Here is a 26742-nt window from a genome sequence, read left to right on the forward strand (position 1 = left end):
AGTAAAACATCGCAGAAGAAGAACTCTCTCGCTTTACCCGCCCCACCGCCCTCCCACTGTTGGGGGATTCCACCAGTCCCGAGCTGGATCCCCGCGGGACAAATGAGCAGCTCCACAAACTCCACAGGTGCTCCGTAGCACAGCCGCATAGCGACAATGGCGGCACAACACTTGCAGGTACTTTGTCACTTGTCACTTGTTACTACTTCCTCTTCGTGTCCTACTCTTGCCGCTTAATCCCCTTTATCTTCATCACCACCATCATCCTCACCGGCCGGCGGCACACACCGTTAAGTGAATCTGGCGCAGGTTGCGTGTGACGTCATCAAGTTTCAGCAATGTTTTGTATGGCGCCTTTTTAGATGTGTGCGTTGGTTTCCTCGCACGGTACGACGCCAGTGGGCGGAAAAGGTGGCAGCAGGTGCTCACACACAGAAAGAGATTCTATTGAAGTAGAACAATAGATAATTGGGTACATTATATCTTGTGTCTCTCTCAAGGTCCCTTTACTGAATTAAACAACAATATGAAATAAATACAAGAATGTGTAAATGAATAAAAGACAACAAAGTTGTGTAAAACACAATAATCAATTCATACAAAATATGAATGTTAATGATGGGCAGATTTAAACAGTGCTTTTCCAAACCTTTCGAAAATAAGCAGCAGTTTAACAAGCACAACAAGATCAATGAAATCACTTTTCAATCACAATTAAATGTTTAAATTAAACAATGGTGGAGAAATGCTCAATTTGCGCCAAAATTCAATGGATTCTTCATGAACCGTCCAAAACCATGATTTATGCGTACTGTCCTTTAACGTTAAATGACATTTCTTCTATTACATTATTTAGTTTGCCATCAAATGGTGAGAAAAAATAAATAAAAAACAGAGATGCCTTTCTCAAATCAAAGTGTCAAAACATGTCATCTTCATTATCAATATGTTAGAGTTACGTCTTTTTGTCATTTGTTGTCAAAAGTTTCCTGCGACACGGGATGGACAAATGGTGCAAGGACACAAGTCTGAGTCACTCCAATACTGAACAGCATTTACTGTTTTATGAGAACGTAGCAATACATTAGCAAATTTACATCTGATTATCCTCATATAAAATCGTATGGTTGGTTAATCGATCGGGCCCTAGTGGAGATCGCTACAAATGATATCTATATTGTTTAATTTCAACTTTTCAAATGTACTGTATTGGCTATTTTTATATAGAACCTTTTAAAAACTATTTTCACATTTATTAGCTTCATATCGTGTGTGCGCGCTTGTGCCTATTTATGATTGACTGACGTGACCTTTACACGTGAAGAAGCTGCAAGAAATTACAATCGTGTGCACCCGAGTGTGTCTTCATGTCGTCTGTGTGTGTGTGTGTGTGTGAAAGCATCCCCAGCAATCTGAAATTTTTGGGAACTATCTCAGACGTTCCCTCCGGCAGGCCCCTTGCATCCCCGCTGAGATACATTATCTCTCATCCAGGCCGCATTGGCGGGATTCCTGCCTGTGACAAAAGTGGCTAAACTTAGACGCTGTCGCTGATACTGGTGGCCACGTTGCTGCTGTGTGTTACACACGCACACGCATAGTACAGTGTTTTAGTCGATAAAAGAAACTCATTTGATATTAAAACAAACAGATCGGCCATGTCATTTATAGATGAGATTTAAAAAAAGTTATCAAGTGTAAAAGTAGCGTTACCAATTTACTTGCATATCAAAATCAATTTTCCGAATTGAAATGCCATTTGGAGAGACGAAATAGAACCACCACCATTGTTTGTGTTTCTGTAATGAAAAATAACTAGAGCTGCAATAATTAACTGAAGACTAAATGATTCTGAAATGAATCAACTATTTTGATAATTGATAAATTATTTAGAGACATTTAAATGTGTTAAGGAGAAATAATTACAGCAACATGTTTTATTTTTGATTTGTATTTGACAGAAAGCATTCAGTTTGTGCGTATGCATGTGTGTGTGTGCGCGTGTGTGTGTGGGTGTGCGTGCGTGCGTACGTACGTGCGTGCACACCTGTTGTTAGCGCCTGCCAAAATAAAAAGCCATTAAGTTGACAGGCACAATTGCTTGTTGTGGCTCACTGACAAAAAAGCCAGCATGTCCAAATCACATAACAAGCACAACATTGACTTCTAACCCACTTCATTTTGCAGCTTTTCTCATGACTACAGTAAATATGTTTTTTTTTTTTAAAAAAAGCTTTTGTGTCATTTTTCAAGAAGCATTTTTACCTGAGTGGACTCTTGACCATCAGCCAAAGGTTTGATGGCCATCATGAAAAGCTAAAACTGCTAAAAGGTACTTATGTAAGAAATGCACACACATCGGCAAGCTCTGTAGAAGCCCGATCATTTGAATCAAGTGTGTTGGAGGAGGGAAACGTCTCATGCAGGGTAGGTTGGTGACCTCTGACAAAAACCTTACATTCATACTTCATTCACTAAAACTAAATTAAAACTTCATTGAAAAAAAACTAATAAAAATAAAATTAATTAAACTTTAACATTTGTTAAAATTAAATAAATTAAATGTATTATTAAATAAATATTAATAAATTAATCAGTAAAATTATTTCTTAAATTAATACAAATTAAAATAAAAAAATAATAAAAAAACGTAATTAAAATTAAATTAAAACAAGGTTAAAACATACATTCATACTGTATATGTGAGATGTTGGAAATGGATGCAATTGACTTGCACAAGAGGGCGCCAGTGACTGGTATTGGTGACTGGTATCTGCAGCCTTTGTGAGTACTTAATAACTTGAAATAAGGCTAGTATTGCACCGATACCTGGTACAGTTTCGGTGCTCACCCATCGCTTGAGTATTTACCGATACCGAGTCTCGATCCGATACAGGAGCAATACATTACGAAGAAAAAGAGAATGCGCATTCAACTGTCTTCAGTTTTATTTAATTTGATTTAATGCAATAATTATATTATATTATAATGTTATATTTGTAGGTCTGGATTACTCAGTGGCTTTATGCATGGTGACCTCTCACTAATAGGCCATGTGACATTTCCGCAATGGCTTCCCTTCTTTTCACGCGTGACCTTTTTGTTGTTTTATTATGACCGGCTTCGCCCATCGTAGGGAGACCCTCAACGGAGAATCTGTATTGGGGAGGGGGGGTGTCTAGAAGAATCAAGCGGGTCTATATTAGCGCCGGTGAATCATGGCGAGCATGCCATAGCGGGTGTCTCCTTTCACGCCATATAAGTCCAGCGCCCCCCCACCCTCGTAACCCCCCATGCCCCACCATGCCACCCGGCTATCTGCGTCTATTCTTAGCCTGTCACTTCAGCTCGTCTGAGCAGGCAAGTCCTCCTCTTCCTCCTCATCTTCTTCGCACTTCTGCATTGTGCTCACGTTTTCTTCTTCTTCTGCTCTCAGAGGCCCCCGGCCCTCCCTCGAGTCCCGCCGCTCTGGCCGTCGTAGACCACTGAACCAAGACAACAACAACAACAAAAAGCTGCCACCTCATTTGTAGCAAAAAGGAACTTTTCCCCGCTTGGAACATGAGCTCATACACGGTGTCGCTGCCCGGGCCCGGACCTTGGGGCTTCCGGCTGCAGGGAGGGAAGGACTTCAACATGCCGCTCACCATCTCCAGGGTAAGACGACGCTCAGCTTCTTCTTTTTCTCCTTGCAGGAGACTTGTAGTTCTTTTTAAAATTCACTATCAGGAACATCTTTATTAGTACAGTGGGGCTTTGAGATTTGAGTTTTTGGAGATACAAGCCGGTCGTTTGGTCAATTTTTCGCCTTGACTAGCAAGTGCAAACTTGAGATGCTGTGTGGTGACAGTGACTCAACACACTTCATGACAAGAAGCAAAAAAAAAAACACACCACATAGCGTCTGCTAGCCTAACGGTAACGCATAATGTGGAACGCCATTGACGGGCTAACAATTAGCATCAATGTGGAAGTGTTATAACTCTTTCAGCAACAGCTATTAAAACACAAATGGTGCAGTAACACATGTAAACAGACAGTATATAAGTACTCACTAGTATATCGTTAGCGGCAAGCCAAAATCTTTTACCACCAAAATAGTCACATTTCAAGAGACCCCCAAAACGGCACCATGTTTAACCATTGTTCAACCAAAAACATTGCAGCAAGCCATTTTTAACACTTTAGATTGGTCAATATTTCATAAAAAGGACAACCACACATGAGGACTCACCAAAAGTATAGATTGTTGAAAAAAGTATGAAATTTGCCAAATTGCAATTTATGAGGTTTTGGCCTGACACCAGCGATATATTCTTTATCCTCTGCGAAGAATGACTAATAGTGTGTCTTACTGAGGAATGGGGAGTCTGTATATCCGTATGTCTGTATTATACTGCCCCCCAGGTGGCACACCAGAAGTTGCAGCACATTGAAGCAAAAAGTGTAACAAAAACCTATTTGGAACACTATTTCATTTAATTTCATTTATTTAGGCACATATTAAAAATATTTATAAACACAACAAAACAAATGTAGTTATAACACATTTGGGTTAAAAAAAAAAAAAGCAAAGCAAAAAATGAGTCATGCCAGGGAACCAAGCCAGTAACTGAATCAGAAACACTTTGTGCATTTTTCTACACTGTCAATTTGAAATGATTTCCTGTTTTTGAATAAAGGGATGGGAATTTAAAAAAAAATGCAATACACTGCTTAATCCCCCCAAAAAAAGGATTAATCGATGATTGAAATAATCATTACTTGCAGCCCTAGAACAGAGAGTCATCAGGATTCAACTCTTTTTGGCACTGGTTGGTGTTTGAAGCCATGGCAATTTCTTCTTGGTTCGCCTCCATCCTTCATGGATTTGGCATCCTCATTGGTTGGCGCTTGGTTTCCTGAGGACAGAAGTCTTTTGGGGGCACAAGTGAGGCGTCTGGCTGCGGTGTGTTATGGGGGGGACGAGGAGGGCGTGGCAACTGCCCGCATTTGTCCAGGGTGGACGAAAGCGGATCTGCGGGGGCCTAAATGTGGAAGCGGTGTTGGTTTCACGTGCGCTCGGAATAGACGAGCCGCAACCCCCAAGTCAGGATGCTCTGTTGCACTTTTTGAATGTTACGTGGCGACCGCTTGACAGGAAATCACAACGACTACGATGACGACGTTTCAACACTTTTTCTAGTTTACGCTTTCGTTTGTCTGCACCTTTTGACTTAAGTACAAACTCGTGTGGAGTGCATACCGGTGACATACACACATTTAGTGGTCACTTTGGTGCATGTCGATGTGGAGTATATACAGTTGTCATATACACGTGTAGTATATGTAGGTTTAATACATGCAATGTGTGCTACAAACACGTCCAGTACCAACAGTTGTGTCATTTGTATTACATGTTGGTATACTAACATACACCTAACGTGGACGTTTCCATTTTAGGTGTATTATATGTATGTATGGTACTTTTAATAGTAATACCATCGATCACAGTATATTAATGAATAAATGAGAGAGGTTTGGTATAAGAGGCCAGGGTTGGTATAGAAGTGCTTAAAAAGTTACCTGGATGACAGAAATCAATATGCCTCTGGAAACATGGAAGAGCCATACAGATCTCATCTGTAGCAGAAGATGATGTCACCGCACAGCCAATGTCAGGGAACATAATAGACAAAAGGAATGATTGGTCGCCAGCCAATATCAGGGAATATACGCACAAACATTGGACTGGCCACCAGTCAGGACACGTCTCTCGACAAACAAAGGACTGGTCACAGGTTAATTTGATGGCACATGTAGACAAACAATGGACTGGTTGAGCAAGGCGCATTTTGACAACAACCAAGATGAGGGCAGTGTACAGTAGACACGGACTGTGTGCTGCCATGCGGCTGTAATGAAGCGGCACATTGATCCAAATCCATGCCAGACGCTCCCAGCATCCTTTGGGGCTCAGCTCTCATTGTGTCCTCGGATTTGGGATTATCCCGTGGAATGAGTTGATGAAGATTGGCCTGGGAGCTAGCGACCAGTTGTAATCCCACCAAAGATGTTCTTTGTGCCTTTTTTTTTTTTTTTTTGCTGGAATGTTTCATTTCTGTTTCTTAGAAGCTCACCAAATGGTTTGGATCAACCAAAGAAGTCAGAAATCTTGATGGTTGATCATCTTCTTGCTACAACAAATCTCTCCTCTTCTGATCATGTCTTGAAGATGAGCTGCAATGCCTGAAGCAGACTGCGACGCCATCAAATTTGAATCCGATTCGAAGTCCAATGTAATGTGCTGCGTTAAAGGTACGCCCGGTCCACAGTTGCGTTTTGATGTCTATCGAAGTTGTGGAGTCTCAGTTTCACAAGTCCATGTTTTGACTCATCCATCCGGATCCACTTTCAGCATCAGGGATCGGTCGCTTTTGGGTTCAGGCTGCAGTGTTGTCGTTTTCAGTCTAAAGCTGCACTACGAAATAATCACCTTTTTATAAACAATGATCAACATTTTTGCTTTAGTTAGCAATTGATTGCAGACTGGGCGACATTATTCACATGCTAAGAAAACTTGACTTATGATTGGTTATGACGTATTTTGTCTTACAGATCAAAAATTTCCTTTAAATTCTTTGGAGTATAGTTCCGGTTATTTCTACAGGGGCAGCTGCTGTAATTTTTGCGGGTTGGGCTTTGCAGAGTACTGGGCCTCAAGTTATGTCATATGTCACAGCAGTCATCGTCTAATTATGCGCGGGTGATGTCAGTGTCCATCCTTTGGGTTGTGTCTGATTGCGGCTCGATTATTACCGTATGTCTTTGAAAGGCAAATTTTGTGGAAACTCGGACTGCCCAATCGTATCTCTACTGTCAATGAGCTAACCAAATGATCTTATTGTCTTCTTTCCTACTTTGTCATGTCACAACTTGACCACTTTATGCTTTATTGTCAACTCGTACAATTATTTTTATCTTCCTGCTCACGTCGATGAATGTGAGCGTCTTGAAAGTAATCTGCTCTTTTAATCCGCCTTGGTATCGCTGTGATAGCTGACTCCTGCACTTGGAGTTGTGCAGCTCCGAGGTCTCCCAACTCACAAGCGGGAAATCTGTGACTGACTCATTTTGTAGAATGTTGAGGAGCTGCACCCTCGTCTGACATCTCGTAGCTCATCTTTTCATCAAGTGATTCCGCAAGTTCAGCTTTTTGGCCCGTTTGGATTGAGATGTAATGTTTTAGGGTTATTGACAGTTGCAGACCACGGAAGAAATCAGTCAGTACAGTAAATACGATACAATAAAACGTCAACAATTTGATGTCTTTAATTGAAAGCTAAATGCCACCCAAATATCAGACTCTAAAAATCTGGACAAAAAGCAGCTTATGTCATCTTTTTTTTATTTTTCTGCTTTGTGCAATTTTACAACAGTGACAAATAGAGAGAGAGAAAATTGTATTGACCACACCATTTGCAAAGAAACATAACACTAACAGCGCTACTCATCAAATGTAGCATTAGCTCATGGATTCTCTTTGTGTAAATGATTTTTGCGTTTCGTGACAACTGACAACGTTAACGTTACGTAAACTAGACCTGCATCAGATTCAAACGGAGAACCTCAGAACTGCGATACATACCTTTTCTGATGCATAACCGTCAAAAAACAAAAATACAAAATGAATGATACTTTGTTCCGCACATTTCAATGTCATTTATAACCAGCTGCCTGGTAGCCCCCAGTTTGAGACACATTGCCACAAAGGCTGCCAAAAATGTTACTCTCATATTTATATGCCTATTTCAAAACGGAGCAATTGTAATGTGTACTGTATAAGGTGCATGTACAGTACGACGAAGTGTCTGCTTGAAGTAAGCCAGCGGGCCGAGCAGCTCCCTCTGCACAGCGCAACTGTTGACAGGCACACTGCCGTTTTTAGCTACTGAAGGTCAGCCAACACACACACACACACACACACACACACACGCACACACGTCTTATCAGTTAGCTCCTCTGTTAGCATCTACTGTTACAATTCTGCAGGCTCTCTGTAGTTAGTTTAAGATGGCCAAGATAACCTCCACAGATATTACAGATATTTTTAGTCTACTCAGAAACACTCACTCATCTGGCCCCACTGGGAGCTAAACCTTCATATAGTTGAACTTTAGAAAGACAGATTTTGTTATATCATGATTACGGGGTCATGCACAGTACTACAATGCAGTATGTTGTTCTGTTCATGGTCAGTTAAGTGAATAGTTTGGTTTAAGCACGGAACCCTGTAGGACTTACTTTTGATGACATTGTTTGTTTGCATTATACTTTACTCAGCTTGGCCCTCTGGGAGCTTAAACCTTCATAGTTGCACTTTAGAAAGGTCTTATGCAGTAGCACTACAATATCTTTTATGTATGGACAATGAAGTGAATAGTAGTGGTCTAAGCACGGAACCCTGTGGGACGCCATTACTTACATTTGCTGTTATTGTTTCCTTTCATTGTGTTTAATTATTTTTAAAACTTGACCATCATCAGCTTTTTTTTCCATGTAAAAACACACATATAAATAGTCAAGAGCAGATCACAGGGAGAATATGAAATGTATGAATAAATACATTAAATGACAGTGAAGATGATTCATATTTTCCTGTATCCTGCCTATTAGCATTGCAGATAATCAAAATAGAGAACATTTTATAATTGATCCTCTGTGATGCAACATTTTATAAACAATATAAAAGACACTAGTCTGTTACAATGTTTTTTTTTTTTAAACAATTTGTAAATAACATCAACGATCGCTGACTCAATTTATTCATTGTAAATAATTGTATGCATCCGCACACTGTACCGTGCTGTACCACATCATACTGTAGTGTATTCCTCAGTGGAAACACAAGTTGTCTACATTGATGTGGATCAATAAGAAGCACAGAGAGCGGACCATAAATATTATTAACTTCACGCTGCAAATGTCAGACACTCCATTCACAGCGAGATAGGAGATGAAGAAGTTGGCGTGCTTTGACCTTTACCACTCTTACTGTGCATATAATAGATATATACATAGTTCATGAAAAAAAGTGGTGGTCATAGTAACCAAAGCCAGACTATCCATTGGCCAAAGAGTAGATGGGGAATTTCACAAAGGCGTGTCACGCATACATTAAGACACATGGGAAATGTTGGCCTGTGTTTTCCCAAATGTGCCCTCAGATCAACTTGAGACAAGTTCATTGTATGCTTTTATGTGCTCTGACATTGGCTTGCCGGCGACCTGCAGCCACGCCCAAAGTCTGCTGGGATACCCCAGCTCACCTGCAGCCCATCGTGAAGACAAGCACTAGAGAACTAGATGGACGTGGATGCACGCTGGCTAGATTCTTGTTCTTAAGTGACTCCTCCAGGTGTAAAGTTCAGAGGTGGCGACTCATGGGTCAGTGGCTGCAAATAGCACAGCGGCCACAAAAGGGGGGCTTTTGGGGGATAAAAAAGAGCGAGCGTGGTGCGTGCGCATGTGTGTTGACAGCTGCGCAGGCTTCACAGGGTGGTGCCACCGAGGCCGGCCCGTGATCCACTTGTAGGCATGCTGGACTCACTCGCATATTAATCAGAATCATCTGCTTTCACGTCATTTCATTTGCGTCGTGGCTCGAGATCTTTTGCTGTTTGGAGGAAATTATAGTACTAGCATTGCTTTTATTGTATAAGGCAATTTCTGTTCACTTGCAAGTAGAGCTGGGTGATAAAGATTTGTCACAAAAATCAGATATTCAATTTGAATCCAATTTCTTTCCCTTTGCATATAGAAAATACAATGGCCTCAAGTTTTAGTTTTTAGGTTTTTGACTTTTGGGATTTTCTTTATTTCTCCTGATTCCAAACAAGCTTTGAAACTGGCAATCTCTTGCCAGTATTGACTTGCATCAGTTTTCCACATAGTTTTAAAATTTTATTTTCATATAAAATCTTTTTTGCAGGAAGGAAAAATGGATTTGTCCGAGGAAATATGTATTTAAAAAAAATAGGTTAATTTAAAAAGAAATACAAAATATTATGGGAAAAAAACAGTTTTTTTGTAGGCCAAACCCTCTACATAATTATTCAGACACAATCTTTCTGTACCTTCTAAACCACACGTATCAAACTCGTGGTCCGGGGGCCAAATCGTGCCCGCCACAACCTTTTATATTTATAAGAATGTTTTTCAACTTTCATGATTCTTTCTAAAATGTATACCAACATTTCAAATTGTCATGTGTAATAAATAATAATGCTGAGATTTTGTAATATTGTTTGTTACCCTTTTTACAGTAACTTGAACATTAGTTGAACAAGCGAGTATTGTCATTGACCTTTGATTTTAAAACTAGTAATCCATCAATTTGTTGTGCATGTCATAATAGGATAAGATGATTAAAACAATTCTTTGATTTCACGGTCATAACGACCCTCTGAGGAAAGTCGCCGTGTGGCCCGCCTCCAAAATGAGTTTGACACAGTACCCTGACTTACGAGTGGCCCAGCTTCACACACTTTTGCTTGTTCAGTTTGAATTGCCTAATGTTGAAAGCCAACGTTGCGAGTTGCGAATGAGCATCAGCTGTATTGAGTCAATAGGAAAAAAATGGACTGATAAGGTGCTTTGATGCCCCTGCATATGGGAAAGGAGAGCCACAGTCAAGGATGCACGTTCAGCCATTTATTGCACATGAATAACAGGCAAACACAGAAAAAAAATGAAATCACTCACAAGTAGCTGCTGTAGGCCACAACTCACACCGGGACGCTTTTACGTACACTGACCTTCTCCAGATGCTATCCGTGGCTAACCGGTTCCTTTTTTTGTCCAGATCACGCCGGGCAGCAAAGCGGCACAGGCCAACCTGGTTCAGGGCGACGTCATCATGGCCATCGATGGCGTGAGCACGGAGGGCATGACCCACCTGGATGCCCAGAACAAGATCAAGATGGCCAACTACAACCTGGCGCTCAGCATGACCAAGTAAGAGCTAACACCCTCCAAACCCAAACATTTTGTGTTTACCCGCCTGTGCCTTTTAAGATTGAACCCAGCGCAGCAGGACATTGCAGTTACTGTACGCTTTTATACACAGCCACGGCACGACATGCAGTAATAGGGACTGAATCCTGACTGCCCTTAAAAGTGTGTGTAGTCGCCGGCGTCAGTCGAATAAAGTGAATATACAGCACCTCAAAGTATAACTCCAAGCCACTTTGACTCGTTCACTTACATTGACCTTTATATCCGTCTGCAGGAATCCAACCGTTCGTTGTTGTTGTTGTTGTTGTGCAACTCAAATATAGTTGTCAAGTATGTTTTTCAACGTTTTGGTGCAAAGGAGGGTAGCAGCCAATTTCACAATGTCATTTAAGCGGTCTTCAGTGTGTCTGCGAATAAATCTAAATCGTACGTGAAAAGTCAATGATTAATTGTACCTCCAAAAATACTTGATCAAAACACGATGTGGTTAACATGTAGTCAATAAAACAATTTTAGCCAAATATAATGTGTGTAATCAACGAGTCATGCAATCATTAATAATACTGAAAGTAATTTTAATATAGTGTAAAAAACATTGTCTTGATATAATCCAACATTAGCAACAACAGATGTTAACAATTTGCAGTTAGTGTTCTATCCCCATGAGCCGGATTGGACCCCCTGACAGGCCAATTGTGGAACACGGGCCCTATATTTGATATCTCACAAAAATGGTTCTTTTGTTTAGTGTTCTTCTCCTTATCAAATCGCTAGTTGTACTGACCCTCTTGTCAATCAAAACGGGTCACCATGGTTGCAGTTCGTTTCAAACTTGTTTCCAATTGGACAGAAAAACTTGAAAAATGTCCCAATGACCAAGACACAACACGATCACCGTCCCACGATGTTTCGACCACGGTCCAAAAATGTTTGCGTTCCCCACTGGTTACACCTGAGCCTCATCATCCCAGTCTCGGGCCAGGGCAGATTGACACCACTGCTCCCCCGAGTGGTGGGAGGTTCAACAAATAAACAAGTAACAGAAATGGCTCTTACACTATTCGTTAATTGTTATTAAATTGTTTCTCTCCTCCAAGGAGAATATTAGTATTTTTATTTTTTTCCTTCTTAATGTTCTCAAAAGTGCTTTGCTGGAAAACAAAGTTTAATTCCTCTCTTTTATTCTTCCTCTTCCCGGGAACTCTGGCTTATGGTTCATAGAGGGGAACGACAAGAATAACACAAATATTATAGTAATATACAGCCCAAAAATATGAAGATATTGTTGACTCGTGCGTCTGCGCACACTCATGGATGTTGATCCCGGGGGAAAAGAATGTCACATGACCAGCACAACAACAAAAAGAGGAGACGGTTTCCCAAAAACATTTACCCGCTCTATTAAGACACTTTTCCGACCTTCTTTTAAAGAAAGCAACTAGTGGCTTTGATCACGGCTAAGAAACTCACAACATGAGTGGAATTCTTTTTTTTCCTACATTGTTTGTTTTGTATGACGTACCAACAAGCATATCTGAGCTTTCTGATGGGATTCTTCACGTGGTGGACCTTCACTTAGCAATATGACTCAATTAGCAAGTTGACTGTAGATCGGACCCAAACGAAGTACTGTAACCTGGCAATAGCCAGCTTGATAATTGTGATTCATTCAAGGGTGTTTGTGAACAAATACCGCCCGAATTCAGCTCGCTGGCAAGGTTACAATTTTAACCGAGTGTAAAATCCAAAAACGTTGCATTGGATGTAGAATGAGGGAGGGAAGCTGCGTTGAGGTGGGTATGGCCTCCTGGTCACCTGGAGGTTTTTAATGATAAATAGTTGGCCCTTAAAGAGGGCAGCAGCATGGATGTGGACGTGGCCCCCTGGTCGCCCCAAAGCTTTTTTTTTATTTTTTAACAGATAAGATCTGATTTGTTGAGCGAGGAAATGAATGTCGGTGCACGCTGATCTCCGAGCACCGACTCATAACTGAGCACGAGCGCTCCGGGTGAAGCGCATAAGATGCAGTGCCCGGGATGAAGATGAGGATGAGGATGAGGATGATTTTGACCTCTCCCAGAGAGAGCGTGTGGAGATGAAGATGTTTTGTTGGCAAGTTCCTGCGGTCAAGCGTGCCGCGGCGGTCTTTTTCTTGCTTTTCCGCCTCAAAACTAAAAGGCCTGACTTTGTTTTGCTCTCTGGATTGTTTCCATGACGCCCGCGGAGCAGATGCTGCACAAAGTCAGCGTGGCAGATCAATGACAAAATCAGCTCAGTCATTTCAAACAACATCATAAATAGATGGAATGAAGTCCCGCTTGCACAGTCGTAATATAGCATGACATTACGTCCAGCATTTTCGGTATTTCAACTGCACATTTTTCTTTTTCCGTGTAGGTCGAAGCGTCCTGTTGTCATGCCAATGCCGAGAATGGACATTGGCATTCCCATGATCCCTCACCAGCAGGTGAGCTTTCCCATAGTGCATCATTCTCTTTCTCTATGTTTGGAAGCCTTAATGTGACTTTTTGCCTTTCAAAGCTCTGGAAACCATCAAAACAAGACGTACAACATTAAAATTAATTTGCCATTAATTCTCATACTCTTGATATCAGGGGTTCTCAAACTTTGTCCAGGAGCCCCTTAAGGCCCTCTTCTTAAGCCTAATTAATTAATAATGTGCCTCTAAATGTTATAGGAATCCCAAACATTTTTGCAGAGATTTTTTTTTATATTAAAGATTTTTGCAGAGATTTTTTTTTATATTAAAGTCAAAGTTTAACAAAAGAAGAGTCATATTTCCACAATTCAATTTCCCAAAAATATTTTCATAAAATTGTGCCTTTTATTCTGGAGAAAGAAATGCCTTTATTTTCCAAAAATAGTAATAGTAAAATTATGTATTCCTGGGGGGGGGCTTAATTCATGCAGCGATGTCAGACTTCTGTGGTATTGATCTGCACTTTTTGAAACGATAAGACATCACAATTAATTGCAAAATATTTGTAGACGCCCAAGCTACGGCTGACGGGGGTCCTGCGGTCACAGTTTGAGAACCACTGCTGCTCATGTTCTGGTCACTTTTGTTTGCTGATTCACAACCTGCTGCTGCCCCCTTCTGGTGACTTTTAAAACAAGTTAGAACACAGGCGAATAAACAATGACTTTATGATAATATCATCCAATTAAATTTTTGTATTGATGGACCTCTTCTGCTCCGTCTTCTCCCTGGCCGTGGTCGCAGGTGAACGGTCGCCTGTCGGCCTGCGGCGCCTCACCGGGGCCCGCGGAAGCGGCCGACAGCCCCGCCCACAGGAAGCAGTATAACTCGCCCATCGGCTTGTACTCAGAGGAAACTCTGAGGGAGATGGCGGCCATTCAGGCGGGCCTCCCCGCGGGGTACGTAGTCAGGAAAAAAAACAACTAAAAACACACGGCAGGAGTTTGATGAGCTAGGGCTTAACTTTAGGAGGGTTAGGGTTCAGAACAGTGAAAGCAGGATGGACACACTTTGGTGCTCAACACCCACATAAAATAATTAGAATTATTTAAGCAATCATGGAACAAAAATCAAAATGTTTATTATTAATATTTTAGTACTATTTTAGTTATCGCAGTGTATTTTTGATCATATAATGTTATAATGTTCAATTCATTATTTGTAATTAATTTATTAAGAATTTATTTTAACATTATTTGACTAATATTTTATTTTTATGTTTGAATAAAATTTATTACAATTATTTAAGTTATGAAATAAAGAAATGAATTGTGATTAATCACTTTTGGGGATAAAAAGCAACAAAATATTACAAGACTGTTGGCCAGATTAAAGAATGAAATATGAAAAGAAATTGCGATCATATTTTGCCCAGCCTGGTTTTCGAGTGATGGCGTCATCCTGTCGACTGTTTTGAGGCGAGCGCGAATGAGGACATTAAACAACAGAGCTCCGACTTCATTACCCAGGATGCCTTTGGTGGCTCCTCATGCTACTCGAGTAACGAGCTTGCTCATCGGTGGACACGCTAATGTGATTTTGACGAAGGTTGCGCAACACCCACGGCTTAATTATCTCTCATTTTTGCTTGGTTCCAAAGACGCTGCTGTGCTAATCAAACCATTTCAAGTCGAACCAGGGCCAATTTCCAGACTGCTGGGGGTTTGTTAGTCGTGTTTTCTACAAGCAGGGCGCAAAGAATGATTGGCAGCGAAAAGAAGCACATTGATTTGTTGTTCGTGTTTTCCTTTTTTCCTTTCTAGCGGGTGCTGGCAGGCACTTGGAGTTTTGAGCCTCCCCACTTTAATGCCACTAATTGAAAATAGAATTTTCCAGGGTCTTTTGTCAGTTTTGGGCCCTTAAAACCATGAGGGTTAGTTGGACCTTCTTCCAGAGAAACTGCAAATGACATCATTCCTGATGATGTCACTCACACTTCTCCTCCTTGCTTCCTCTGGAGCTCTCCTCCTCCTCCCACCTACGACATGTGATGTCACGTGACTAATCTCCTTCTCTCTCCTCATCTTCCTCATATTGTCTGACCGCCTTCATCCTGTCCATGGGCAAAACCAGGTTTTCAGCCCGCCTGCTCCCAAGTTAGTACCGTCCTGCCGAGTGCATCAAGTATCAAGTGTGTGTGTGTTAGTGTGTTGAGTGTGTTTGTGTTGCCATGGAAATAGGCGTGTGCAGCTAACGAAACGACGGCGTACGATTTGCTTTGTTTTGCTGTGTTGTGTTGACGCTCGACGCCGACTTGTTGGACGCTTTGCGTGACAGTGAAGGTCACACGTTGGTGGCGGTGACGTTTGATTGGCGGGAGCATGTTGATCCTGGCCCATATGTTATGTGCTTGTGATGGACTGTCAGGGCCAGAATTCAGGATTACCTCTCACACACCTGAAATCCTCTCTCACGCACACTGCTGAAACCTTCTCACACCCTCCAATGAAGCACTCTCACGCTTGACTGAAAATGTTCTTGCAGGACAGTGATGCAGTCTCAACATGCGACTCAAAACTATGAAATTGCTCTCACACACACTACTGAAACTGTCACACATTCAGTACATTACTGAAACACTCAGATTCACAACTGAAACACTTACATTTGCTACTTAAACGTTCTCAAAGCCAACTGAAATCCTCTCACACATACTTCTGGAATAGATGAATGAAAAACTCCCAATTGCACTACTGAAAAAAATATTCACCTAGGCTGCTAAAATGTTCCCACATTCTCACAATGTGAAATGCTCTCACACAAGCTAATGAAGTGCTCTCACACTGACTACTGAAACAGCCAAACACACAAATGAAATGTTCTCATATTACACAACTCAAACACTCAAATTAAAACTCCTGTCACAAACACTAATCAAATGCTCTCACATTCATTACTGAAACACTCTCACATGCACTACTGAAAATGTGCTCATATGCACTACTGAGGCACTCTTACATTCACTATTGAAATGCTCTCACACATAACTCAAAAACTCTCACATTCACTCCAGAAAATTTGCTCATATGCACTACTGAAGCGCTCTTACATTCACTACTGAAATGCTCTTACACTTTACACTAAAAAATGCTGAAGCACAACTGACAATATTTTAGTTGTATGTGTGTGAAGATTTCAGTAGTGCGTGTGAGAGCATTTCAGTCATTTGTATTTTAAATCCATATGTGAGAGGTAATCGTGAACGACGTTGTAGATGGAGTTTTGGCATTGGGTGTCATTCTCTAATGTGCCTAATGAAGTGTCCGTGTGAGAGCGATGACGTGATGCCATCTAAACGAGCGCCTGCCCGCATGCACATTTAAGTATGTGCGTGCTTTCACCCACGCGCCGTCCTCACCTCTCAGCGCCGTCGGCACCGGCGTGGTTCTGAAGGAGAGCAGCACGACCACCACCCACAAGGCCATCGAGGTGACTGGCCCGGGAGGCAAGGCCACCATCATCCACGCCCAGTACAACACGCCCATCAGCATGTACTCGCAGGACGCCATCATGGACGCCATCGCCGGGCAGACCACCATGACCAAAGGCCACGACGCTGGGTGAGTGACTAATTGGCAACGCGGCGTCTGTGGCCACGCCGCGTTTGCTACGGCCACAGCAGCGTTGATTTGGTTGCCGTGGTTACAAAGAACAGGCATTCTTGATCTTCCTTCTCCCGTGTCTTTTCCCTCTTGCGAGGAAGTTGTTTTGTGATGAAAGCGAGTTGCGACAGATGGCGATGTCATGTTTTCGGATGCAGAGTTGGTCACGGTTGTCTTTGTTGGAGGATTTTGTTCCCTTTCAAGCATTCTTTGATTTGACCCAAGCCTGGATTCACAAACTGCGGTGCACAGAGTGTCCTCCAGGGGGTGCGTGACATTACGAATCAAGTATTCCATTTGGCCTTTTAGGCACTGGCGGAGCCGGAGGGGACGCTGGGGTGGCTGGCACCTGCCTTCAGTCAACTAAAGCTCCATGTTGTGATTAGAGAGCAGTGTTGCATTGTGCATTTTGACATGTCTGGCATGAAAACCGCTTGGAGCTGATAAAAACAAACAAAAAAAAATCTTGTGAAACTTTTGCACTCGTCCTCTGACAGTCGTCTGCGTCCATCACTCACATTTAAAGAAATCATAATAATCAAAGCAAATGTTCTGAGCTCCTTTTTCTCCTGTGTTAAGCACGAGTATTTTTTAATTTTTTTCTTCTCTGTGTGCTTAATACTATTATGGACCCCCCCCCCCTCCTACTTTATCTTTTCTTGATGACTTTTAATTCATTTGTAAGTCACTCTCTAATTTGGTTTTGTGACCAAGAAAAGTCCCAACAACCCCCCCCCCCCCTCCCCCAAAAGAAAAAAGAAAGCTCCCTGGTCTCTGAGCTGACATTTTGCGGGGGTCTTATGTGGACGGATTGGTGGTGGTGGCGTACCCCCTGTGTCTGGTTGCAGTCCACTTCCAGAGCGTCTGGTGGACAGCGCCTCACCCGTCTACCAGGCGGTCCAGAGCGCCGAAGAAAGGGAAGATGACGAAGAGCGAGGCCGCCTCCGCCAAGCCAGCACGCAGTCCAAAACCTTCCAGGCGCTCGCCCAAATGATGGGAACGGGAACGCAAACCGGTAAGAAGACGCATGCTCCAAATATGTCAGGAATCTTCAGCATACTTTGCCGACCCCTGCATGATATCGTTAACACAACATGGTCCGTTTTGTTTGTGTCTCACAGTTATGGAGGATGAGGAAGAGGATGTTGAGGTGTTAATGAAGAGCAGGTAGGCTGCGTCACTTACGCCTCGGAACCTGCACAGGAAGTCCCGCCCCGCCCCGCCCACCTCACCTCACCTCCACCCTTACCACTTCCTGCCAAACTGTGACAAACACAAGCAAATTTATTTTTTGTTAGTTTGTTTGCTGTTTTTGTAGCAAAATTGAAAAGTCACAAAAATTGAATTATAAAATCGCAATCTTGCTAAAATTATGTTGTATTTTTCTTGTAGTATTCTCAAAAATATATGATATATATGATTTTTTTTTTTTTAAATGCAACTTTTTTTCTATCAAAAATAACCCTTTTTCTTTTGAAGGAGGCAGGCAAGTATAATCTCTCAAATAAATATCTCTATTTCGTAATATTACTACTTTTTCTTTAAAACATACAACTTGAGATTTTTGCTTTTCGTTGTGTCGTAAATCCGTCTCATTTGCCACGTCTCATTTGTCATGAGCTTCTTTTGCCACACGGTAGCGTCGTTAACAGGTTGGTATGCTGAGGATTCAGCAGACACTTAATTAGGTACCCTTATTTTTCTATCTTTACAAATTTTATGATGGTCACTTTTGTTACTGTCATTGAGATATTTATTAAATGTTACATGCTATTAGCATAATTATTTTATGTCAATAATGTAACATAAAAACAAATATGTCAAACTATTCCCAGACAATTTCATTGGGCCTAAACATTTATTCATTTCAGAAAAATGTATAATAAATATGATTCTGACAGTGTTTATCATTGTCTTTTGTCAAAGTACATTTTTTTTCGTATTGGCTGTACCTAATAAAGTGTCCAGTGTGTATTCAGCAAGTTGAAGTGCAACAAAAGCGTTGATTGGCAGTCTAGCTTTCAAAAGAGATCCAGGTTGTTTTGTTGTCATGGTAACGGCAGCATTTGGATTGTCGCATGACTCAAAAGCACAGTAGCGCGCTATACTAACACTCATTTGTGTGTGTGTGTTTTTTTTTTTTTGTTTTACTGTACAGTACACACATTGTTGCAGTTGTGGTCTTTTGTTGGGTGAAAGTTGCCTTCAAGTGAAACTGGGAAAAAAATTGTCGTAGGTTTTTCCTCACAAACATTTGGATGTGTTTTCTTCTTTCCGGTCAGGTTGAGCCTTTTTTTTTTTTTTGTGCAAAATGAAATTGAGAATGTCTCTTGCAGTCTTTCCAGGGTGAATGTGTTGCCTTCAAATGTGTGTTCTTATTTAGTACACATGACAAGACTGACTCATTCCTAAATGAAACTTGTCACAAGGCACCGTTTTAGCCCCCCCAAAAAGAAGAAAAGGAAAAAATACAGGAAAACTGAAATGGTGGAAATGTTCCATGCCCAAACATTTTTAGAATTGATTTCATTTGAGAATGTCTTTAAAGTGAAGGTTTTGCTGTTTTCCAGGGTGGCTGTGTTGTGTTCAAGTGCAGCTGGGAAAGTTGGCCTCTGGCAAAGTATCTTTCACAGCCTGATTGTCTTGTCATTTCTGATAAGTGATACAGACTCGCATAGAGTAATTTCTTGTCTGCATGATTATTACTTATGCTGCGTTCAAGTACTGCTGGGAAATGTTGCTTCTGCTGACAACAGCATTGTTGAAAGGGTCACTTTTTGAGAATTGAAGAGACTGGAGTTGAGGAGCATTTCGATGTCGCCAATGTTGGAGGGAGCCTCACAACTTGGACGTTGAGTGTCCGTCTTCTTCTTTTCCTGGCCGAGGCTCCTAAACGCCACGCGTGTGGTATGGTGACCTTTTGCCGTTTTTAATTGCAGCCTGAAGCATCAGGCGCCCGCTGGCGTCCAGCACAAGGCGGCCGTGTCCAGGTACGGCCGCCGGCCGATGCCCGTCAGCGTCCGCAGCCACCCGCTGCCCCATCTTAACGTCATCACTTGTCTCATGTCTTTCATTGAGCTTCTCCAGCATTACGCGGCACAGCTTGAAGTCATATTATTAACATACATGTCATGTGAGCCACGCCCCCTACACGGCTGCTTTCTGAAATGCAAATTAGAGGGGGTTGCTCGGTTTATTTTTATTTATTATTTTTTTCCTTGGGTATCGAGCCAAAATTTCAGTTAACTTTGGGTGCCGTGAAAAGAAAATGGAGCGAACGGGTGCTGTAATGCATGTGGGCAAGGAGAGCCACAGTCCGCCATTTATTGAACAGGCTTAATACAAAATGAAAACACTCGCAAGGAACTGCTGTAGGCCACAACTCACTGCCAGACACTCACACGTGTACTAAATCAACCCGACGCCAGCTCCTCAGCCACGCCCTTTAATTGTGGTTCAACAGTCACCTTTTTTTGACCCGAGAAGCCATTATTTGCTGAAAGGCATTTTTATTTTAAGAGAGTGTCAATTATTTGCAGATTTTCACTATTTGCAACTCGGTCCCTATCTCTGACAAAAGGCATTAAAAAGTACAACCAAAAAATGTACGGGGCTGGAACTAATTAATTGCATTTGAATTCATTTCAGTGGAGAAGATTGATTTGGTATACAAATTCAGTTTCATGCTTGGTCATGGAACAAATTCAAGTCTGAAGTCAAGTTACTTGTCTACTTTTTGAATCACTCCTTATTAAATATAAAATACATATTAGATGAAAAATGATTGTTTTTACTTTTCTTCATTGGCTAAGCTAAGGGCTTTGCCCGCCTACTCATCTTCATCGTCAACTAAGCTAACCTCTTCATCATTATCATCATCAAGGCCAAGTTGCCAATTGTTTGGTCCTTGAACGCATCATCTCTTGCTTCCTCTCCAGCCAATTTGGGCAGCTCGCCGCCGCTCCTCCGGCCCAGCATGCCCCGCCCTCAATGCATTACCAGCAGGCCCCGCCCATGCCGCAAGCCCCACCCCAGCAGCACTACCAGCAGGCCCCGCCCATGCCGCAAGCCCCACCCCAGCAGCACTACCAGCAGGCGCCGCCCATGCCGCAAGCCCCACCCCAGCAGCACTACCAGCAGGCCCCGCCCACCCAGCAGAGCTCCATTCAGATACCAGTCTGCTCCGCCCCTCCCAAGGTGGTCAGCACGGCCTGCATCTACCCGTCGCAGCCAGGTGAGTTGCGTTGTCACCTGACCGTCATGAGAACGCCACATTCGCAGAAGTTGTTTATTGATTGATAGTCAAAAGCTTGATTAGATAGTTCAGTAATCACTTCATTAGTTGGTTAGTTCATTATATTGGTCAACTGCAAATTTTAATCGTTTGATTCGTTGGTTGGTCAATTAGTAATTTGGTTTGTTGATAGGTGATTGAATAGTTAGGTAAATTAGTTTGTAGGTTATTGACTAGTTGGTGAATTGACTAGTCAGTTAATTGGTTAAATGATTCGTCAATAGATTGGTTGAATGGCCTGAATGTGCTGGTTGGTTGTGTAGCTGATAAGTCAGTTAAATGGTGAGGTGATTACTTGGTAAGTTGATTAGTCAATCAGTTTGTTGGTTGCTAAATTGATAGGTTAATTTATTAGCAGGTTAGGCAATTATTCATGTCAATTCTTGGTTAGTTAATTAGCGAACTAATTGGTTGATTGATTTGTCAATCAATGTGTTGATTGGTCAATGTATTGGTTGGTCTAGTTAATTAGTCAATCGGTTGGTTGGTGAGTCATTACCAATTGATTAGTAAGTCAATTGCTTTCTGTTGGGTGTGTCACATGGTCACATATGGGTTGATCTTTTTTTGTTGGACTAAAATGTTCTCAGAATGCCGCCAAAGTCACCCCGGACTGTTCTTATGGTATAAGACAATGTTTCCAAAGTGAACCAGAATCAACCAGATTGCCCGTTGACGTCAACTTCAAATGACTTGCCCTGTTTGGCTTGTCACCTGACTAACGCTTGTTGTCTCATGCAGCTGCACCGCCAGCCCACGCGCCGTCCCACCAGCCCCGAGCTCACCCCCACCCCGCCGCCGCCATCCCGGCCCAGGCTGCGGGCGGCGCGGGTGGCAACCGTCCCCCCTGGGTGACCGACACCTCCTTCGCCGACAAGTTTGACCCCAACAAGACCACCACCACCGTCATCAAGCCGCCTCCTCCGTTGCCTCAGGCCGCACCCCCGCCGCCACAGTACATCCCCAACCCCTCGGCCGCCGCCACCCCCAGCCCCGCCCCTTTCACTCCTGGCCCCGCCCCTTTCCCCCCTGTGGCCAGAGGGGTGGCGCAACGGGCCGAGAGGTTTGCCGCCAGCAGCCGTACGCCGTTGTGTGGAGCCTGTAACAGCATCATCAGGTGACACCACCCACACCAGCTCCATGAATGCAAAACAAACAACTAAACTAAATTTACCACAAACAGTCAACCTTAGCGATCAAACGAAAATTCACAAATAGTGATAAAACTGGCCTCCTCAAATGTATCTAAGCGAAGTTTTGTCACTCGTTAAATCATCTTGCGGCGACATCATGCTGCACGGCTCCTGCAGGGTCGAGAAGAGGTGGCGTTAGATGACGCTCCTCAGATATTTGAAGCGTCCAAATCAGTTCAAAGATTTGCTCTCAAATCAATGATTTGTTCAAATAACACACCACGTGACCACTGGAGGAATTTTATATATATATATATATATATATATATATATATGTAAATGTCCATATTTGGACGTATGTTACCACCCATCAGCATCAATATACACATTTCCTTCATTTTCTCAAATAATAAATTAACTACAGTGTTTAAGTACAAATAAGTACGTAAAAATGAGACTTGATTGTTTGATCAATATGTCATTATCTATATTACATTATTTTGAATAATTCATCTCTTAAAGACCATGTGTACAGCTATTGAAGAAGTCCATATGTATGTAGCTTTTGCAACCTTAAAAATATGAATTACTACTTTCCTATTTGCCACATGACACTTTTTTGGCACAGCCATACACAGATACCCTCATTTTTGAGATACGTACTTTTAGTTGGGCACTTCATTAACCACCAACTTCCACCACTGCCATAAGCCATCACCGCCTTTCTCCGCATCATCTCGAGAGGTTTACCAACCCGCGTTGTGCGACCCGCCAGAGTCGGTAAATGACGCACGCCAATGTGCCGGTCGCAGGGGTCCGTTCCTGGTGGCGCTGGGCCGCTCGTGGCACCCCGAGGAGTTCAACTGCCACTACTGCAACATGTCGCTGGCCGACGTCAGCTTCGTGGAGGAGCAGAACAGCGTTTACTGCGAGAACTGCTACGAGGAGTTCTTCGCCCCCACCTGCGCGCGCTGCAGCACCAAGGTCATGGGGGTAAGGTGGCGAAAACACAAGACCGTCCTTCAACTTCTACGTGGCGACACCAGCACTTCGGCAAAAATGGCAGACTATGATGACGCAATTTGCAGACCGCAAAACAAATACTAATATACGCAAGTCAACTTGTCAAGGGCTTTCCCACAACGATTGATACGCATAAATACTGTATATATATTTTTTCCCGTATATTGAATGTTTATTGTCAAATTTTTAGGGTTTAATTGTTATTTTTCCCCCCAATGCATTTCAATGGCCGTCAGTTATCTTATCTTTTTGTTTTTTACGTGCTGATAGGCGATCGCCTCCAAAATCCTGATTGTGTAAATCCCTATATTATTACAAACACCTAAACTAACCATAAACGCTTCAGCATTATTTTTTATTTTACACAACTGAAATATGCACAAACTGCCCTGCATTATTAAAAATACTTGAAAGTAATCACAGACTGTCCTAAATTATTCAACTCCCTTGGACTAAACAAAACATGAACATGATTAAAATTTCTTGATGATAAAAAAAAACCCTGTTTGTGAACATTTGCAACCTTGAATGAACCCTGATGAAAAATTTGCTACCTTCGCAAACACTCGCAAGCCTTTGTCGCTCAGTGCAGGCTTTTACATGAAAACACAAGTAGATATCCCTACTCTATTTCAGACCCATAAACTAAGCACAGATTGTCCTACCCTATTTGAGACCACTGAACTAAACACAGATTAGGGCTGCTCGATTAGGAAGAAAATATTAATCACGATTAGAATGATCATTTATTTTTTTGGTACGAAAGAAAATGTTGAAACATAAAAAATATTAAGACCAAGTTATTTGAAACACTATAATTATTCCAGTTACTTTTGGACCACACAAAATGTATTAAATTAGTTTTTTTTTTTTTTATTAAAAAGTTGCAGATGTATAACTCAAAATTGGGTTTATTTTATTTTTATCTTTTTTATGATTATGCTGATTTTGTCATTGTTGAGTGTAATAATTGAATTTGGATTAATTGCACAGCCCTAGCACGGATTGTCCCAAATGATATCAAAATGCCACATGACATAGTTTGGCTTGTTTCGCTGTTGCTTGCTGTTGCCGTTAAATTGTTGTTGTTGTTGCGTGGCAGGAAGTGATGCACGCTCTGAGGCAGACGTGGCACACCACCTGCTTCGTGTGTGCCGCCTGCAGCAAGCCCTTCGGGAACAGCCTCTTCCACATGGAGGACGGGGAGCCGTACTGCGAGAAAGGTACGCGGCGTCCGCGCGATTGCGTACTTTTAATGACCTAATTGGGTCGTTAACAACGCTGCTCGTTGTCCTCCTCCGCCGTCAGATTACGTGGCGCTCTTCAGCACCAAGTGTCACGGCTGTGACTTCCCGGTGGAAGCCGGAGATAAATTCATCGAGGCTCTCGGCCACACCTGGCACGACACCTGCTTCGTGTGTGCGGTGAGGAACACTCGCAGTATGGTCCAAATGTGATTGGTTGAAGGAACAGTTGCATTACTAATGTAATTGCGAAGGTCCTGGGCGGATTAAATTGACATGGCAACACATAGAGGCTGACTTCGCATTGGACAAAAAAAATTATATAATATGAAAGTAGTGCAGCCCACAGAAATATTACCAAATGAAGACCATTTGATTCTCTGTCAAATCATACATAATTCCAACCAAATATGTTTAAAGGTAAAAAAAAAAGAAATCTTGATTCCGATTTGATCCTGGTTGAACATTTGTTGCCGTCAGTGTAAACGTGCGTTGACTTTGTTGATGTTGTTTCAGGTGTGCCACGTGAACCTGGAAGGTCAACCCTTCTACTCCAAGAAAGACAAACCTCTGTGCAAGAAGCACGCTCACGCCATCAATGTGTAACCTAGCAACCGCACGCACACACACGCACACACATCTGCCGATCATCACTTTTGCACGTGTGCAAAAAAAACAAAAAAATGCTTATCACTTTGCTTTCAGGAGATTTGACAAGATTTTTTTTATGTGATAGCTTCACTTACAAACACACAATATTAGCATTTAACAGGAGTTAAGTCATGAAGAAATTGAAAATCAATTGATTACATTTTTTTCCATTTCACTTTCATGACATCATCTTTTAATTGATAAGAAAAATGTCAGTGCAGCGCTTTTTCCTTGTTTTTGTGCTCCGACTCTCCTACACTATCTCAGACCTCCGAACTCGACACAGATTGCCCTAAACAAAACCCCCGATAGTCGTCTCTGATCTTTACATACACCGCAACTTAGCCTATCCAGTACGACCTTTGATTATTACAGACCCCTCAACTCGCCAGTCTGTCCTACACTGTTGCAGACACCTGAACTAAGCACAGAGCATCGCATTGTTGTTGATGCCACGTAAGCTGGCCATCGGCGCGTCTGGGTTATTTTGCTGCAGTTTTTCTTTTGGAACGTGTGCTATTTATTTTTCTAGCCTCACTCTTTCATTTGGTGCTCATCATGATTCACGATTGATTTAACTTAATTTGAGTTTTATGGGATTTTTTTCTTCCCTAAAGCATCCAGCAGTGTTCCTTGGAGTGGCGTTTGTTTTTGTGATTCTTTTTTGAGTGCATACGATGAGGCTGGACGAGAACGTTTTTGTGCTTTTTGCGCTTGTAGAGAAAATGCAAGGACACCAGCAGCATCTGAATGAATTGAAGATGGATGTACTTTTGCTGCTTCAAATACTGAATGGAGCTCCCCTTGCAAGGTGGAGAACACGAAAAGCGTGCAAATGTTCCAGAGTGTATTAGTGCCTTAAACACACCGCGTGACTGGCGCGTTCAGTTGCACCTCCACTTTTCCGAGCATTTTTCTATTCACGTGAATGTGTGCGCATGCCCTTTGTTTGTCGCCTCACTTTTTTTTTTGCATTTGTGCCGCCACCTGAAGGAAAGAAAGAAGAATGCGAGCGAGAAAGGCTGAACTGAAGCCAGAGATCATCTCAGCTGGAATGATTTCTCACGTCAAGAATTGTTTCTGCTGCAAGTGGAATAAAGTCAAACATTTGCTGCAAGCATCATGTCTGGTGAAATGTTTCATTTACATTTACATGTTTTTTCCCCACTCTACTCTACTTTTTAAAAAAAAAAAAAACAGTCACAACATACTTAAATTGAATGAAAGCGTTTTTGCCGCATTGTTTTGTTTGTTGTTGTGCTCCTGTATGTTGGCCACCTGGGGGCAGTATAATACAGAC

General features: G+C 42.1%; 1 protein-coding gene across 6 annotated transcripts; it reads left to right on the forward strand.

Moving 5' to 3' along the window:
- Positions 1-26: 26 nt before the first annotated feature.
- On the forward strand, positions 27-26559 carry LOC147163396 (LIM domain-binding protein 3-like). Of its 6 annotated transcripts, XM_086092765.1 has the most exons (15): positions 27-177; positions 3437-3657; positions 10844-10995; positions 13393-13462; positions 15569-15591; positions 16861-17055; positions 17946-18112; positions 18219-18264; positions 20037-20087; positions 21036-21331; positions 22133-22508; positions 23337-23517; positions 24650-24770; positions 24856-24971; positions 25308-26559. In XM_086092765.1, exons 2-15 carry the CDS (start codon positions 3562-3564, stop codon positions 25395-25397), a joined length of 1980 nt encoding a protein of 659 aa, XP_085948891.1. In that variant the 5' UTR covers positions 27-177; positions 3437-3561; the 3' UTR covers positions 25398-26559. The 6 variants fall into 6 exon arrangements, with proteins under 6 accessions (XP_085948891.1, XP_085948885.1, XP_085948886.1 ...); XM_086092759.1 differs by lacking the exons at positions 15569-15591; positions 16861-17055 and adding an exon at positions 14240-14394; XM_086092760.1 differs by lacking the exons at positions 15569-15591; positions 16861-17055; positions 20037-20087 and adding an exon at positions 14240-14394.
- The last annotated feature ends 183 nt before the right edge of the window (positions 26560-26742 follow it).

Source organism: Leptonotus elevatus, chromosome 13 (assembly GCF_054856555.1).
Source record: "Leptonotus elevatus isolate MCC_2025b chromosome 13, RoL_Lele_1.0, whole genome shotgun sequence".
NCBI classification, from domain to species: domain Eukaryota; kingdom Metazoa; phylum Chordata; class Actinopteri; order Syngnathiformes; family Syngnathidae; genus Leptonotus; species Leptonotus elevatus.

What these genes read in the sequence shown, in the direction of transcription:
- LOC147163396 (XM_086092765.1), top strand. Translation starts at nt 3,562, where the DNA reads ATGAGCTCATACACGGTGTCGCTGCCCGGGCCCGGACCTTGGGGCTTC. An exon ending in CCATGATCCCTCACCAGCAG is followed by an intron (nt 13,463 to 15,568) that starts GTGAGCTTTCCC and finishes GGGCAAAACCAG; the next exon opens with GTTTTCAGCCCGCCTGCTCC. An exon ending in CACAAGGCGGCCGTGTCCAG is followed by an intron (nt 20,088 to 21,035) that starts GTACGGCCGCCG and finishes CTTCCTCTCCAG; the next exon opens with CCAATTTGGGCAGCTCGCCG.